At 53.2% G+C, this 16,654-nt stretch overlaps 1 protein-coding gene across 1 annotated transcript in view; it reads left to right on the top strand.

The window, feature by feature from the left end:
• The first annotated feature begins 5,685 nt into the window (after positions 1 to 5,685).
• The window catches only part of LOC102397524 (cholesterol 24-hydroxylase), a 28,513-nt gene continuing 17,544 nt past the window's right edge, over positions 5,686 to 16,654 (top strand). The window contains exons 1-4 of the mRNA XM_025271672.3: positions 5,686 to 6,145; positions 12,922 to 13,002; positions 13,728 to 13,809; positions 16,454 to 16,527. Coding sequence (XP_025127457.1) covers positions 5,979 to 6,145; positions 12,922 to 13,002; positions 13,728 to 13,809; positions 16,454 to 16,527 — 404 coding nt within the window. The 5' untranslated portion in view covers positions 5,686 to 5,978. The remainder of the gene's footprint in view (positions 6,146 to 12,921; positions 13,003 to 13,727; positions 13,810 to 16,453; positions 16,528 to 16,654) is intronic.

Raw genomic sequence — 16,654 nt, 5'->3', positions numbered from 1 at the left:
CTTCCCGCCTCTTTTCTCTGACTGGAAGCTGGGGGTGGGGTGGGAGAAGGGGCCCCCAGCCTGCAGTTGCCCTCCTGCTCACAGCTGGAAGTTCCTTTGCCCATGGATGGCCCCAGCCTGGGCTCATGCTAGGCCTGTCCAGGGGTATCGGTGTGGCTGGGTTCAGCCTCTGATGGGGGCCAGGGAGGAGAAGCAGAAGGGTGGTCACTGGGCAGTGAGGACGGATATGGCCCATGTCCGGGAGGGGGTTGCTGAGAGGGCTCCGGATGGGGCATCCCAACCCAACCTGGGTGTTGTCCTGAGAGTGCAGCTGGCACTGGGTGGCGTGCCTGGCAGAAAAAATGGTGCAGGCAGAAGCCTGTCAGGGTCTCCCAGCTGCTCGATGAAGCTCATTGTGGAGTATGAGGCTGCAGAGAAAAGCTTTAAGGGTTCTTGCCCGGAGAATCCCATGGCCAGAGGAGCCTGGCAAGCTGCACAGTCCATGGGGTCGTAACAGTCGGACACGACTTAGCGACTGAACCACAACCACCACCACCCTCTCCAACTCCTCCTATCTCTGCCCTAAGTGGGGATGGCGAGGGCCCCAAACCCTTGTGGCTCGTCTAACCCTGTTAAGCCCCACCTGGAAACCACAATTAACCCCCCACAGGGTGTGGCTTCTTCATAAGAACGTGCAGCACGCCTGAACTCATTCAATCCTCAAAACAGCCCTCGTCCTCCCCAGTTACAGATGGGGAAACTGAGGGTCACAGAACTTCAATATCTTAGTTGAGATATCACCCTGCTAGGGAGAGGGAGGCCAGATTTGAACATGAGCTGATTAGCCCTAATACCTGCCAGCACCTGAACCACTGAAGCCCCTGGCTATACCCGCAGAAAGTCTCAGCTTGGCCCAGGGTCCCCCTGCCCCCTACTGCGGGCTGCCGGGCTCTCCAGGAAGTAACTGATGGAGACCCCTGTGGGTCTCCACGGGCAAGCAGGTGGCCCATGGGGACCATCCAAGCTGAACTCCTTACTGGGCAGCTGGGGGAGTGAACCTGGGAGGCTGAGTGTCCGAGGCCTTTGTTCAGATGGGGCTGACCTAAGACTAGAGTCCAGGGGAGGCAGGGTGGCCCCCAGGACCCTCAGAGAACCTGAAGACCCATCACCCCCTCAGGCTCTGAATGAGGCTGAGGCTGCAGCCTGACTCCTGAGAAGGAGGCTCACAGACTCGCTGCTCTTTCGTTAGTAGTAACAAGGGCAGGTAGCTGACATTGGCTGAACACTTACTGTGCCAGGTGCTGTCCTAAAGGTTTTACATATTAGTCACTCTTCAATCCTCTTATTAACCCTAGGAGGTAGGTGCTGTGGACACCTTCCCACCCATTTTACAGATGTGGAAGCTGAGGCCCCGGGGCCTGAGTTACTTGCCCAATGTCACATAGCCAATGTTAGAAACCAGGCTTTGGGCCTGGTCATGTGTAGTTGGGGACACGGCTCCAGGGAGGGGCAGAGTTGGGCGCAGACTCCCCGTCCAGTGCTCCTCTTATTCTGCCGCCAGCCTCAGCAAGTGGAGGGAGCAATCACAAGTGACCCTGTCCCCCAGGGACTTGGCTCCTGACCTCCGAGTCTTCCAAGGTCTCTGGGGATGGAGGTGGGTCTGGGCCAATGTTTCCCCTACTCTCTAGAGGCCTCTTCCCTCATCCCCTCTAAGCTGGGCTCCGGTCAGCAGCTAGAGTGATCTCTCAGAACCTTCCCAGAGAGGGCCTGCCTCCGCCCAGCGTCACACAGCTCAGTCTGGAGCCCTTGGAGTCACCGCTGCAGGGATGTCCCAGGTGTGGCCCAGAGCCAAAGACTGCATCCTAGGTGTCAGCCTAAGGTAACAATACTCCAGGTCCCCGGTTGGCCTCATTCATTCCCTGTTTACCTGCATCCCTTCAGCAAGCCCCCTCCGGGCAGGGCCCTGGTGACCACCTTTCTCCTCTAATGAGGAAGTGCCCACTGCCCCCAGGTGCTGGACAGCTAGAGTCAGTGGCTGAAGGCCACCGAGATACGGGGCAATTTCCAACTCTGTAAGGCATTTCTGTGTTTCCACCTTGCAAATGCTCGGCTTGGAGACAATGCCCGAGATACTAGAGAGCAGGGTTCCAGCCTTGACTGTGTGACCTTAGAAAGGTCACTTAGCCTCTCTGAGTCTCATTGGAAAGCAGCCGTAATCAGCAGGATTGTTGGAAGAAAAAAATGAGACAATCTTTACAGACATGCCCAGGCTGTTCCATGTTGCTTTCTCGATGGAAAACTTAGTAATAGGTTGGTGGTGTTCACACCTACTAGTCAGCAGCACAAGACAGGGTGGGGAGGGGCATGCCACGTGGAGAGACCAGCGTGAGAATGATCCAGTGGCAAATCCTTAACTTGGAGGGGGGAAGATGAGCCCCTTCAGCTCACATGGAGAACCCACATCTTCCTGAGGGAGCATCTGTCCGCTCATGCCCTGCTGAGGACTAGCCTCAGGTGTGCAGGATCATTTAATCCTCACATTTACTCCATGTGGTACCCCGACACTTGGAAGAAAAAAATGTTGCCTACCATTCCAGGTAAACAAGGAATGTTGCCTGCCATCAAGCCATCAGCCACTGCAGCCACCCCTACGGTGTGCCATGAGGGATTTTCAAGCTGGAGAAAAACTGGACACTGGCCTTATATAGTTAAGATGTGTTTGTTGCTGTTCAGTCGCTAAGTTGTGTTCGACTCTTTGCAGTCCCATGGGCTGCAGCCTGCCAGGATCCCCGTTCCTCACTATCTCCTAGAGTTTACCCAAGTTCATGGGCAAGGTTGCTCAGGATGCCTATCTGAGCCCAGACTCTTGTGTGTCCAGCACTAAAATCATTAACTTGAGATGTCTGTTTTTTATGGTTAGCAGTCATCTTTTGATGTTCGACTACATGTTTTTTACTTTTGCAAAAACTCATATATATATTAATATATGGTGGTAGTGGTTGTTTTTGCCAAGTCATGTCCAACTCCTCCGACCCCGTGGACTGTAGCCCGCCAGGCTCCTCTGTCCATGGATTTCGCAGGCAAGAATGCTGGAGTGGGTAGCCATTTCCTTCTCCAGAGGATCATCTCAACCCAGGGATTGAGCTCACCTCTATATTTACGGGGTTTCCCAGGTGGCGCTAGTGGTAAAGAACCTGCCTGCCAACATAGGAGACATTATATCTTTATCTATAGCAGCAGTGTTTAGTCGCTCAGTCCTGGACATTATATATTCATCTCTAGTAGCAGTGCTTAGTCGCTCAGTCCTGTCCGACTCTGTGACCCCATGGACTGTAGCCCACCAGGCTCCTCTGTTCATGGGGATTCTCCAGGCAGGAATACTGGAGTGGGTTGCCATGCCCTTCTCCAGGGGATCTTCCCAACCCAGGGATCGAACCTGGGTCTCCCACATTGCAGGTGGATTCTTTACCGGCTGAGCCACCAGGGAATATATCTTTCTCCTCCCTTACTTCTTTGGAACAGTTCCTCAGGGCTATCTGAGAGGTAATCTCAGGCTTTAGTCCACAGTAATGTCCCCAAATCAAACGTAACTCCCAGCTTTTAGGTTGTACATTTCTCTCACGGTCAGCCATCCCTAACCAGGTGATCTCCAGGGTGGCTGTGTAACTGGGTCCCAGTTCAGAGAGGAAGTGGACTTTGAGCCAAGGAGCCTGCTCTTTCTTGTTCCCTGGGCTACCGCTGGACCTGTGCCCTGCCAGACCACTCAAGTGGAAGCAGCCACTTCAGAGCCATTTCTTCTGCCTGCACCTCCCTCAGTGATTCCTGCTGGGAAACCACTTCCGGTATGGAAGCCACATGGCCAGTGTCCACCACAGTGGGTAGCATTTGTCCAGACCTTCCCAGAGAAGGGCCGGGTGGTTGGCCACGTGCTTCCAGGCGGTGCCCTCTGCTGGGGACTCCCCAGCAAAGGGCCTCCCACCTGGGCCTCAGTGTTTGGTCCCAACACTCTCTGCTGCTCCCAGGAGAGCTGGGAGGATCAGAGGAGATGGTGAAGGGACAGAGCCAGAGGTCACTGGTGTTGACCTATGCACCCACTTCTCTTCCTTCCTTAGTTGGACAGGCTCGCACTCACAAATGAACCCTGAGGCTGTTCCATGGCCGCCCTGCACTGTGGCCAGAGCAGGTTAAGATCTGACCCTGGCTTCCCAGTTGGCGCTAGTGGTAAAGAATCTGCCTGCCACTGCAGGAGATGAAAGAGACATGGGTTCAATCCCTGGGTTTCAAAGATCCCTTGGAGAAGGAAATGGCAACCTGCTCCAATATTCTTGTCTGGAAAATTCCATGGACAGGGAAGTCTGGTGGACTGTAGTCTAGGGGGTCGAAAAGAGTCACACACAACCGAGTACACACACTGCCCTCAAGGAACAGTCGTCTGGCGTCCTACCTTCAAATGGCCCTGGCCCCTGGAAGTTTCGCAATCTAGAAGGGTCTGTCTGCTCTCCCTGCCTGCCTCTCCCCTGCTCCACAGGGCCAGCCAGTGCGTGCCTGTGGCTGCTTCTCACCACCACATGCGGCATCTCTCAGCCCTAGGGAGAGGCTGGTGCAGTCTCTGAGCTGGGATAGACATCCAGCTTGCAGTGGGGGTAGGGGGGTCTCCTCTGTGCTTGACCCAGTTCTTAAACCTTGGCTCTCTCTGGCACCCTGTATCCCACACACTGTGAACACTCATGCCCGTGGTGGGGACTGTCCCCAGCTGTACCTGGAAAGGAGGTATACAGCCTTTCTCTATTTTTCCCAAATCTCTCAGGATTCTGGCCCACGAGTGGGGCAGGGGAGTGTCCTTTTCTCAGAAACCCAGAAACATCTAAACTCTTTGGACGCCTCCGCCCTGGACTGGAGGATCTCTATCTGGATGAGAACGGGGGCGGGGGCGGGGGCGGGGGGTGGGGAGGCACACATGGCCCTTTCCATCTACTCCTTTTATCCTGGGTCACTCCTGAGTATAAAAATTGGGAGCTAAAAAGCCCCAGACTGAAGAGCTGGGCTCTTCTTGGATCATACCTGGACGGGTAAGAAGAAACAGGTTATAAAAGGGAAGGAGGTCTTGGTTATTAGTTCAAAGATACCCTTTGGCCACCCTGGGCACACTTCCCGTTTTCCGCTGGCCTGGGACTTTTAGCACGCAGATTTTCAACCACTCCAACTCTAGCTCCTTCGGACCTGGATCAACGCCTGGGACATTGCACCCGCGGTCCCCCACTGGGGCTTCCCCTTGGTCTGGGTGGCAGCCTCGGGTCCAGCCGTGTGCTCTTCACTCACAGACACAGGCCTCCCTGTGTGCCCAGGGTCCTTTTCACCTGCCCCGTGAAGGGGACACCCATTTTGGAGGTTGGGGCTTCCAGAGAGAAGTCTGGGAACAGTCGGCGTAATACAGAAATTTGGAGGCTGGGATGGGGTTTCCAGGAAGGTTTAGGGAGAAAAGAAGGGGCCTGGGACTGCGCGCGTTAAAAGGCCATTATTCGCCAAGGAGGGCGGACAAGACAGCAGGATTTAGCGCCGCCGCCAGGGCAGTAAGAGAGAAGGAATTAAAGTTGCCAGGGACAACGCGTTCTGGGCGGAGCTGCTGTTGGGGTGGAGCTTTAGAGGTATGGGCGGAGCCTGGGAGGCGGAGAGAGGGCGGGGCTGAGGGGGGGTCTGGGCCAGAAGCCTAGTTGTGATTGGTGGAGATCACGTGCTCTGGGCGTGGCCTAGGAACTGGGCGTGGCACTATTGCTGTTGGGGCGGAGCTTAAGTGTGGGCGGGGCAAATCTGGGGCCGGCCCCGAGAGATGGAGCCGGAGGCGGAGACGTGGTTGGCGGGGACCAAACGCCCTGGGAGGGGTCGGAACTGGCGGGGGTGGAGCCGAGCGGGTGGGGGCGGTGCTGGGTCGCGCCGGGCCTGGGGCCGAGGCGGCGCGCGGCTCTGACAGCTGAGTCGGCTCGCGGCCTCCCGCCCCCTCCATGCCCGGCCCCGACCCCGACCCCGGCCAGGCCGGCCCGGGAGCCATGAGCCCTGGGCTGCTGATGCTGCTTGGCAGCGCCGTCCTGGTCGTCTTCGGCCTCTGCTGCACCTTCGTGCACCGCGCTCGCAGCCGCTACGAGCACATCCCCGGGCCGCCGCGGCCCAGGTGAGCGGGGGGGTGGGGGCGGGGGCCTGGATGGGGCGCTGGAATGGGGGTATCGGGGAACCGCGTCCAAGCTGGCATCCGGGCTGGGGGTCCAACCTTGCCACTGCGCGCGGCCGCTTGGAAACGGCGCCCAGGAGAGGGGCGCTAACTATTCTTAGTAACAAATTACTCACAGCCGCAGCAGCTGCTCGGCGCCCACCGCGCTCTGCTGGGCCCCGACAACGTGATGGTAGCGACAACCCTGTTAGGTAGGCGCTGTTGTTACCCCATCGTTCAGACGAGGAGACTGAGGCGCGCAGAGGCAAAGTCACCTGCCCAAGGTCACACAGCTGGTAAGCCTAGATTTAAACCCGGGTCAGCCTGGCTCTTAAAGTGGGCGCTCTTAACTTTGGGACTTGGATGAGGTCACTCAACCTGGATTGGGGTACACTGTACTTTGGTCACATTACCCCCTCTTTTTTTTCTCCCCTATTTCTGTCCTGGTATCTCCTTTTTGTCTTCTCCTTAGCACTTCCATTCCATCCTCCACTCTCACCCCCATTCACATTCCCTACCCCTCCCCACCAGAAGCTTACCTTTCCAAAGCTTAAATCAAACGTGTTGTTTCTTTGCTCCAGAAGCTTCCCATCACTTTAGAACTAAATCTAAATCTAAATCAAGTCCATTCTGTAGCCAGCAAGGTCCCTGCTGAGCTCTCAGAACCTGCTCTCCACTCTTCTCTCCCCTTGCTTGCTCACTGCTGTCCCCAGTCTTTCTGCACCCATCCACCCCAGCTGCATCCCTCCTCCAGGGTCCTCCTGTTCCCCAAGCCCACCTCCTAGCTCCAAACTCCTCAATGGGGCCCTCACCCCCGACCTTACCTCCTTCTCACCTGTTGACTGTTCACCTGTTGACTGTCTGTCTCCCCCCTTTAGAATGTGAGCCCTGGGAGGGCAGGGATCCTGTGTGTTCATATGTGTATCCCCAGCGCCTGGCGCTTTGCGGATGCTCAATAAATATTTGTTGACTGAATGAATAAACCATGGTATTAGAACACCCTTTGTAAAACCTCAGGACACCAACATTCTGGAAGGCACCCACCTCCAGTGCAAGCCGGATGCCCTGCCACGAGAAGCCTGAGTCTCTGTTTGGTGGTTTCAGGAAAGATCTCTGTGACTGGGGACGTAGGGAGGCAACTGTTCCCCCTGGTGCCTCTTTGTCCTCCCAGGTGCCCTCTCCCAGCCTTTTCCCTTACTTCACAGCTGTGTTTTCCCCTCCTTCTAGATGATTCTTCCCCAGCCTTCTAGGCTTGGTTTAAATGCCAACTGTTCAGGGAGGCCCTACCTGCTCCCACACCCAAATACATTATGATCATTTTATAAAGTCACCCAAATGGTGCAACCTCTAAAGTGTCTGTCTCTCCCATGGGCCTGTGTCTGTCTTGTTCACTGCTGTGTCCCTGACACCTAGCTCAGCAGCACCTGGTCCATGCACAGTAGACCCTGGATAAACTCTGATTCAAGGTGGATGGTAAAAGTCTCTTGCCAGTTTGGTTAGGTACACTGTTACCCTTTCAAGTTTTCAAATCAGCCATCAAAAGCTTGGAACTGTGAATTTTGCACTCATTCAGATAGGCCTCCTCTTGATTCGACCTTCTTGTAAACCCAAGTGCTTCAAACACTGCAGGCCTGGGCCAGTCTCTGTGTCTTGAGAAGACAGAACTTAAATCAAGCCCCTTTCTGCTACTCTCCCCCCATCAATTTTTTGAAACTGCATTTAAAAAAATAAAATTAGGTATGTGTAACATGTACCCCCTTTAAAGTGTACAATGCAGTGCTTCTTAGTATAGTGACGGTTATGCAACCACCACTCCAGCTCCAGACGTTTTCATCATCACAGAAAGAAACCCCATCCCTGTTAGCTGCCACTCCTCATCCCCCAGAACTCCCTGACAACCGCTCATTTGCCTTCTGTCCCCACAGATCTGCCTGTTTTGGACATTTCATATAAATGGACTCATACAGTGTGTGACCTTTGTGTCTGGCTTCTTTAGCTTACCAGAATGTTTTCCAGGGTCATCCATGTAGTAGCGTGTGTGCATGTTTCTTTCCCTTTTATGCCTGGATTCTCCCCGAGATCTTACGCTGCAGAACTGACATGTGACCTACAGGGATGCGGGTGGGTGGGTGGAGGAGTTAGGGTCTTTAAATAATGTGAATATAATGTGGGTTGGGGTCTTTATTCTAATGAGGTCAACTGAACAGTGCATGTACAAAAGGCTTTGGATTAAAAATTGGTTGCTGGTCAAATACAAAACTGCGCTAAAGGAAAGTTCTGGAACCTCTTTTTAGTACAAATCAGATGCTTTGGCATTCAAAGTTTGGGTCCCTAAGCCGTGACTGGCAACATCACTGTTGACAAGAAATCTATGTGTGTACTGAGTTTCCAGTAGTGGCATTCACCCCTTGTGCTCTGGGGCTCTGCCAGCCTGCAGGCAGGGAACCCTCTTCCCTGCAAGAGGCAGCGGCTGTGCTCTCCCAGCCCCACTCTTCATCTGCTTTATTCTGCAGGAGTCACCAGGTTGCCCCTGCTCCATGATGCCCTCCCTGATTGCCCCACTTCTGTGTGCTCATTACAAACAACACCCTACTGCAACAATCCATGTGACATCTGGAAACACGGACCTCATCTTCAGATCCCACACAGACACTGTAGCTTCTGTATTGCCACTACTCTGAACTTCCTTATCAGCCCCGCACCCTCCCACCCGCCCGCCCCCCAATGTGGGATGACTGTAAACTTGACAGTGAAAAGTCTCTCTCTCTCGGTTTTTATTTTGTAATAATTTTTTTTTTTTTTCAAAACTCCTGGGCAGCATTGGTTCTCTCTGCCCTCTCCTACTTTCCAAGGTGCCAGGCATGGGGGCAGTCTGATAGTTGCTGGAGGGTTCCCCACAAAGGTGGAGACCCATGGCTGGCTCTGTTGGGGGGGGTGGATCCAGTGGACTTGGAGTGCCCAGCTGAGCACTCACCCCACCCCCATCCCTCTGGCACGAGGCAAATTCATGGCCCCTCACCCTCACTTCCAGTGGGTGGCCCACCCCTGAACCATTTCGTGGGCCCCCTGCACCCCTCTGGGTGACCTCACAGTGGGCCCTCCAGATAACTTCTGCTCCAGTAACTGTCCCACACTTTCTCTGCCCACTGGAAACCTAAGATTCCCACGGTGCCCATTACGGGATTATCAGAAACTAGGCTTGCTGGGCACCAGGCAGGGAAGGGGCATTTTTGCTCGCCCCTCCCTCCCTCTCTGGACTGCTCTGCCATATGCCATCTGCTACCAGAGGCACACCAGGTGGGCTTCTGTCTGCCCTTCCCGGTGCCAGGAGTCTCCCTCACCTCTTTTCCTTCATCCTCACCGGCTTTCCTCACCTCTTTCCTTCATCCTCACCGGCTTGTTTCTAACGCCTGGTCTCAGCGCTCCGTCTTCGCCTCCCCAGCGCCCCCTGTAGGAACAAGGAGGAACGGGCCTTAAATGCCTTTCTTGCCTGGCCGTGAGGACCCCGCGCCACTCCATGCCTTTTACCTTCTTGAGGTGTCTGTCGCTCGTCTTCCTGCCCAGGTGGATTTGGACTCTGCTGCTTAGGATAGAGACTCTCAGACAGGTCTGGGGAGGTGAGGAGGGTCTAGACTCTGTTCTCACTCAGGGGACTCAAAGCTGAAAGCATTCTCCCCAAACATGCAACTTTGGGGAGTGTCCAGGAATGCTGGATTATTCTGGAAATGAAGCCAGTCATGTGTGATGTCCACAGTCCATCTTGCTGCAGGTGGCATGGTGTAAGTTCAAACCCACTCACCTCGAGTGGGTTCGGCGGCCCGCTGAACTCCCTTCCGCCCAGCCACTGGCATGAAGTCCTACAGTCCCACATCTCTCTCCACCAGCCAGCACACGCTTAGCCTTTACTCTCGCCTCCTACTTCCCTGAGCAAATGAGCAGCCTGACCGAACTTCCTTCCAGGGTTCTGCCGTCACAGCGGCCCCCTTCCCTGCACCTTCTTTGCTGGGACCTCCATGCTCCTGGCCAAGGACACCCTCCTCCTCCACCGTTCAGCAACCGCTGCATTGCCCCCCTCTCTTCTCTCCTCACTCTTCCTTCTCTTCTGCATCGTTCCTATTTTTATACAATAGGCTGTAAAACAAACCTCTTCCTCCTCATTCCCTCCAGCTGCCACCCCCCCATCCATCTTGGCTTTGAACCCCCGCGGCAACACCCCCTCCAAAGCCTGCCTGTTTTGGGCCCCCCGTTCGCTCCTCCCCTTCTCTCTAGAATCCCCCACTTCTCCACCAATGGGTTTTGGTCAAGGCCCCAGTGACCTCCATGGAGCTGGGCAGTTTGGTTAGTACTTGGTGCCTATCTTGCCTGGCCCCTCAGCAGCCCGGGACAGGGCCTGTCCCTTCCTACCTCTTGGAGCTTATCTTCACAGGTTTCCCCTCTCTGTCTCTGGCCTCCCCACCTGGCAACTCCTGCCCAGTCTCCCTGGCTGGTTGTCCCCTTCCTACCTGTCCCCCCAACAGCGGCTCACTCTTGGGGCCTTTTCTCTGTCTGCACCCACCGCTTGTGGTCTACCCATCTGTAAGCCCCACTTCTTTGCTAAGGACTCACACTGATATCTCTAGCCAGGAGCTCTTCTCTCAACTGCAGTCTCAGGGGACTGCCTGCCTGCATCCCTTCCACGTGAGATGGGCAGTGCACACCTAGCAGCTCCAAGGCTGGCTCCCAGTTTCATCCGCTTGTCTCAGGCTGGTTGCCAGATGCCCATCCTGAGACGAGAATTGACGTGTAAGCAGTCCGGGGAAGGTGATCCTGGTGGGGTTGGAGAGAGAAGGTCAGAAGCCTAATAAAGCAGGTTACCTCTGGGGGCAACTAAGAGGCAACCCCCCTGGGGAACTCTGGGACTCGGTGGTCCCTGCCTGGAGGTGGAGGGAGAGGGGATCACTGATGGAGGGCTGGTCTAGGGGCTATTGGGCTGGGATTTCCAGCCTGCCCCTCCCGCAGGCAGAGCCAAGAGAGCACAGAGCAGGGTCTCGGGTGCTGGCCTTCGGAAGCCCCCACCTGCAAGGACAAGGGCCGGGGGCGGTCACACAGTGTTTGCTGCCGCCAGCAGCTACCCCTCTCAGGCCTCCTCACCCTGGTGAATGGCAGCTCCAGCCAGCCTCCCAGTGGCCCAGGCCAAAAGCCCCAGGGTCATCCCTGACCCCTGTGTCACACCCCAGGTCCAGTCCATCAGCAGGTCCCCTTGGCTCCACCCACCTCCATGCATTCAGCGTCTGACATCTCATCTCCACTTACAGCCCCTCGCTGGTGCCCCTGCCTCCATCTCTGCCTGCCCTGCTTACTCTCTGCCTTGTAGCAGTGAGGACGGTTCATTTAATACCCAAGCCAGATCCCGTCTCTGGTTCTGCTCAAAACCCTCCTGTGGCCTCCACCTCAACAAGGTCGAAGCAAAAGTTTGGATGACAGTCCACAGAGCCGCACATGATCTGTACCCCATCCTTGGCAATCCCATCCTGTACCACTTTCCCTCAAGCATTCTGCTCCAGCCACACCACCTCCTCGCTGTTCCTTGAACTCAGCAAGCATGCTCCTACCTCAGGGCCTTTGCACCTTCTATTCCCTTTGCCTGACGTGCTCTTCCCCCAGGTACCTGTGTGGCTGAGTTCCTCACTCCTTGCAGCTCACATGTAACCTTCTTCAAGTGATGTTGCCTGTTTAAAATAACTCTCCTACATCCATCCCCAGCTCTCTTTATTTCCCCCAACTCTGATTTTTCTCCCATCTGACTTCCTGTTTACTTACTTGTTTATTCATTCTGTCTCCCCCACCAGGAGAACGTGAGTTCCATGACCCAGAAAACCCCAATTGCAGTTTTATTGTCACCCATTCTGGAAGCTATAGTAAGTGAGCTTGGCAGGAATAAAGTTAAACAGGAGACAGGAAACCACCAGTACCTTGAAATGTGCCTAAAGCAACACCAAACAGGCTTGTTTACAATCTGCTTATCACACTGCTGAGCTAGGATGCCCAAAATATGCCCTGGTGAGAAGGGCTGCAGGGCACCCAGGTACCAGCCATGCACCTGGGGCCAGGTGACTTCCTTTTCTGAGGCTCAGTCGCCCTGCCTGTTAACTGGGTTAGTGATAGACCTGCTTCCAGAAGGTGTGAGGAGTTCAGATGGAGTCAGGCTCAGCATGGTACCCGGCATTTAATAAATGTTCAGTGAATGTCTCAGGGTATTCCCCACAGTGGTTTAGTTGTTCAATCGTGTCTGACTCTTTGAGACCCCATGGACTACAGCATGCCAGGCTTCTCTGTCCTTCATTATCTCCCAGAGTTTGCTCAGATTCATGTGCATTGAGTCAGTGATGCTATCCAACCATCTCATCCCCTGCCGCCCTCTTCTCCTTTTACCTTCAGTCTTTCCCAGCATCAGGGTCTTATCCAGTGACTTGGTTCTTTGCATCAGGTGGCTAAAATATTATTCCTCATGCCAGCCCCCAATTCCTGCACCAGGGAGATGGTTTTATTCTTCTACATCTTTCTAAGAAAACTTCTGGGGCCAGTCAGACTGGGATTTGCGTCCTGCCTGGTGACCTTGAGCCAGGGCTGTACCTCTCCGTGCCTCAGTCCTCCCATCTGTGAAGTGGGCCTGATAACACTGACTCCACAGGGTCCTGTGGGGAAGGGCGCGCTCTTTGATGGTGATTTCCAGAGACCTTAATGTTTCCCATTTCTTCTAGTTTCCTTCTAGGACACCTCCCCTACTTTTGGAAAAAGGATGAGGTTTGTGGCCGCGTGCTCCAAGATGTGTTTTTGGATTGGTGGGTCCTAACTTGGTATTTGTTGCTCCTACCCCAGCCCCCACTGCTCATGGGCCAGCTTCCCCCCACCCCCAGTCCAGCACACACTCCCCTCCCCGGTCCAGGCCATTCTCACCCCCAGTAGTTCCTCTTCTAGGTAGAGAGGCAGGTTCATACAAGGCAGGTTCAGAAGGCAAGCTCTGGAAAGTCCCAGTGTTCCAGTGGTTAAGAGTCTGTGCTTCCAATGAAGGGGGCATGGGTTCGATCCCTAGTTGGGGAACTAAAATCCCATACGCTATGCGGTATGGCCAAAAAAAAGAAAACGAAGAAGAAGGCAAGTTCTGCCTTTAGCCAACTTTGCATGGCTTTAGACCAACCATCAGAAGCTCTCTGAGCTTCAGTTTCTTCATCTGTAAATTGGGCGGGTGTGTGACTGTGTAGCAGTCATTGGTGTTTGGGGTGGGCTTTTACATTTCTCAAAGCCATGATACTGCTTGAATCCCAGAACAACCTTTTGGAGCAAAGGAGAAGAGTAGAAACCTTGTTTTCATGGATGTGGAAACTGAGGCCAGAGGGGGATGCAATTCAGCAGAGTTGACACCAAGGCAGAACCTAGGCTCCAGAACCTTGAGTGCCCCCCACCCCTGGGATGGGGCGCCCTGTTTCTCCAGCTGAGCCCGAGTTGATCTGATGATTTTCACATCTCTGGTAGTTGACAGCCTCCTTCGCATCACTTTGGTTTCCAGGGCTAAGAAGTACGGGCCCGTCGTGCGGGTCAATGTCTTCCACAAAACCTCGGTCATCGTCACGAGCCCCGAGTCAGTCAAGGTAGGAAACGGCGTGGTTTCGAAGGACAGCCCACCCCTCCCCTGGTTGGGGGCATGAAACGCTCCCCGGGGACTGTGGGAGAGATATTTCCGAGTCACACGGATCTGGGCTGGTTCCCCAGGGATCCCAAAGGGAACAGCATCCTCCTCTCTAACCACCCACCTTCTGTTGGTAGTGGTGGGAGGGGGGGCTCCTAAAAGCAGAGCTGTTTGATGTGGACAGTGAGTTATTGTTAGACTCTCCTGGGTTGGGAACTGGTACACATACGTCTAGTTAGTCCACCTCTCTTAGCAGTTCCTTCCTCTGCGAGCTGGGGCTATAACCCCTCTCTTTTAAGGCTCTGATGAGAACGAAATGTTGATCCGTTTATTTGAAGGAATAAATTAGGGGTCAAATTTTGCTTCAGCATGCAATTCTGTGTACTTTACAATCATGAACCCATTTAATTGGTAAGGACTCTTTCTGGTCCTCATCTTGGAAGCGAGGAAACGAAAATAGACAGCATTAGTTGGCCTGTAGTATGTGCAGGACCACGTCTGCCGTGCTGGCACTAAGAATGGCCATTGGATAGTCTACTTGGAAGTTGGCAGAACTGGGCTCTGCCGCCAACTGGCTACAGAACCACAGACAATTTACTTTATCATTCTGGGCCATCGTTTCCTTGTCTGTCAAATAGGGATGCTGCTGCTCTCGCAGATGGTTATAAGAACAGAGCTGAAATAATGTACGTGAGCTGTCCAGCCTATGCTTGGTGCGCAGCAAGCGCTCAGTAAATGATGGTGCTGTTATTCCCCTAGCGGGTACCAAGCTGACTTGTGGGTGCGGTGCTCTGCTTCGAGAGTGGCTGTGGTGATTAAGAGGGATAAGATACAGCTCTGTGCCTAGATCACGAGACAAGTGGAATGACCATGATGTCTCTAACAGAATGTTAAAAGTCTTTTTATTTTTTAAAAAAACCTCATTGCAAATTCAGACGCAGTTTAAGACTTTTAAAAGCATGCTACCAAAAGCCATAACAAGACCTTCATGATGTTCAATGAGAAAAGAAATTGAAAGATATATATTAATATGATGAGTTACATTGACTAGCATTCAAGTGTTAAACCAACCTTGCATTCCTGGGCATGATACAATTTGTTCCTGGTTACATGGACACAGTTTACACATCTTTTGTTAAGAACTTTTGTTTCTATATTTATTCTTGATCCCTGACTTTGGAATCAGGTTGATAGGCCTCATAAAATGAGTTGGGAGATGTTTGCTTTCCTCTGTTTTTTAAAAGAGTTTATATAGGTGTAGTGTTATTTCTTCTTTGAATGTTTGCTAGAACGTACCAGTGAAGCCATCTAGGCCTGCCATTTTGTTTAACAGAAGTGTTTTCTGTTTTATTTAAATTATACAATCAATTTTTAAGATTGATATATGGCCATTCGGATTTTTTATATTTTCTTGAGTTTTGAGTCATTCAAGGAATTTATCTAGTTCTTCTAAATTGTTGAAATTACTGGTATAAAGTTGTCTGCCATATTTTTTTTATTATCTTTATCATGTATACTAGCTCTGTGGTATTGTTCTCTTTTGTTCCTGAGAATAGCAATTTCAGTTTTATCTTCTTGAACAGACTAGCAAGAGGTTTTTTTTTTCCCAATCATGTTAGTTTTATTCCTTTAAAGAGTGCTGGACTTCATCAAATTGCCTGAATTCAAATCCTGTGCCCACCATTTACCATGTCTGTGGCCTTGGGCCAGTTTTTCATGTAGATGTAAGAAGAGCATAGAAATGCCAGCCACGTCTTAGGGATGATTGGGCGTTAAATCAACAGCAGGATGCTGTTGTGTTCTGGCGCTTGCAGAGCACCTGCTGCGTGCCAGGCGCCATTCTCCATGCTCTTCATGTGGAGCTAACTCACTCTCACAGCAGCCCTACCAGGCAGGCACTCTCCTGATTCCCATCTTGCGAAATAAGGAAACAGGGGCAGAGGAGGTGAGTAACTTACCTAGGGTCATAGAGTTAGCAAGCGGTAGAGGAAAGATATTTGAGCCCAGATTCAAATTTAAGCCAGCAGAGTGCACAGCCTGAGCTGTCAAACCCTCGGCGGTGCTGCCTCAAAAGCTGTTTGCTAACGTTGCTTTGCCACCATCCTGCTCTTGGTGAGGAAGTGGGCCCTTCTTCCAGGAAGCCTTCCTTGACTTCCACGGTTGGGTTGGCACTAACACTGAATCTTTGCTGAGCGCCCCTCCTGTGTCCTAGAAGCCCTCCCACCAGATTTCCCCCCTTTCCTATTCTGGTTCCAGAGCAGCCCATGCCTTTTCTTGTTTCAGCCACTGTGCAAGGTGGTGTGGTGTGGGCTGCTGAGCGTGGGTGTTGGAGTGAGGAAGCCCCCTCCCCAACATCATTCCCCAGCTGTGTGACCACAAGAAAAAAAATCCCTTCACCCCTCTGTGCCCCGCTTTCCTCATCCCGGAAAGACAGGACTTCTAGAGGAAGTAGGTGAGATCACACATATGGGTGTTCCCACTGTCGTTGGCACTCAGCTCAGAGTGACTTTTTGGAGGTGTGTTTCACAAGAGCCCAGAAAACTGCTGAGTCCTCTGCAGCCTCTCGTGGGGGCACAAACTCATGTTGCTTTTTTGGGGATATTTAGAAGTTCCTGATGTCAACCAAGTACAACAAGGACTCCAAGATGTACCACGCGATCCAGACTGTGTTTGGCGAGAGGTAGGATTCAAGGGGGTCCCGGGGGGCAGTCTGGGAGAGCCTCTGGCTACTAGTGGAGGACCCACGGGGTCCAGAATGTCAGATGTAGCGTTCAGTCCCAATACCCCGCTGCCAGGCACACAACAGG

This window comes from Bubalus bubalis, chromosome 20, assembly GCF_019923935.1.
Source record: "Bubalus bubalis isolate 160015118507 breed Murrah chromosome 20, NDDB_SH_1, whole genome shotgun sequence".
Taxonomy (NCBI): Eukaryota; Metazoa; Chordata; class Mammalia; order Artiodactyla; family Bovidae; genus Bubalus; species Bubalus bubalis.
This window is presented reverse-complemented; position numbering and strand designations above follow the sequence as displayed.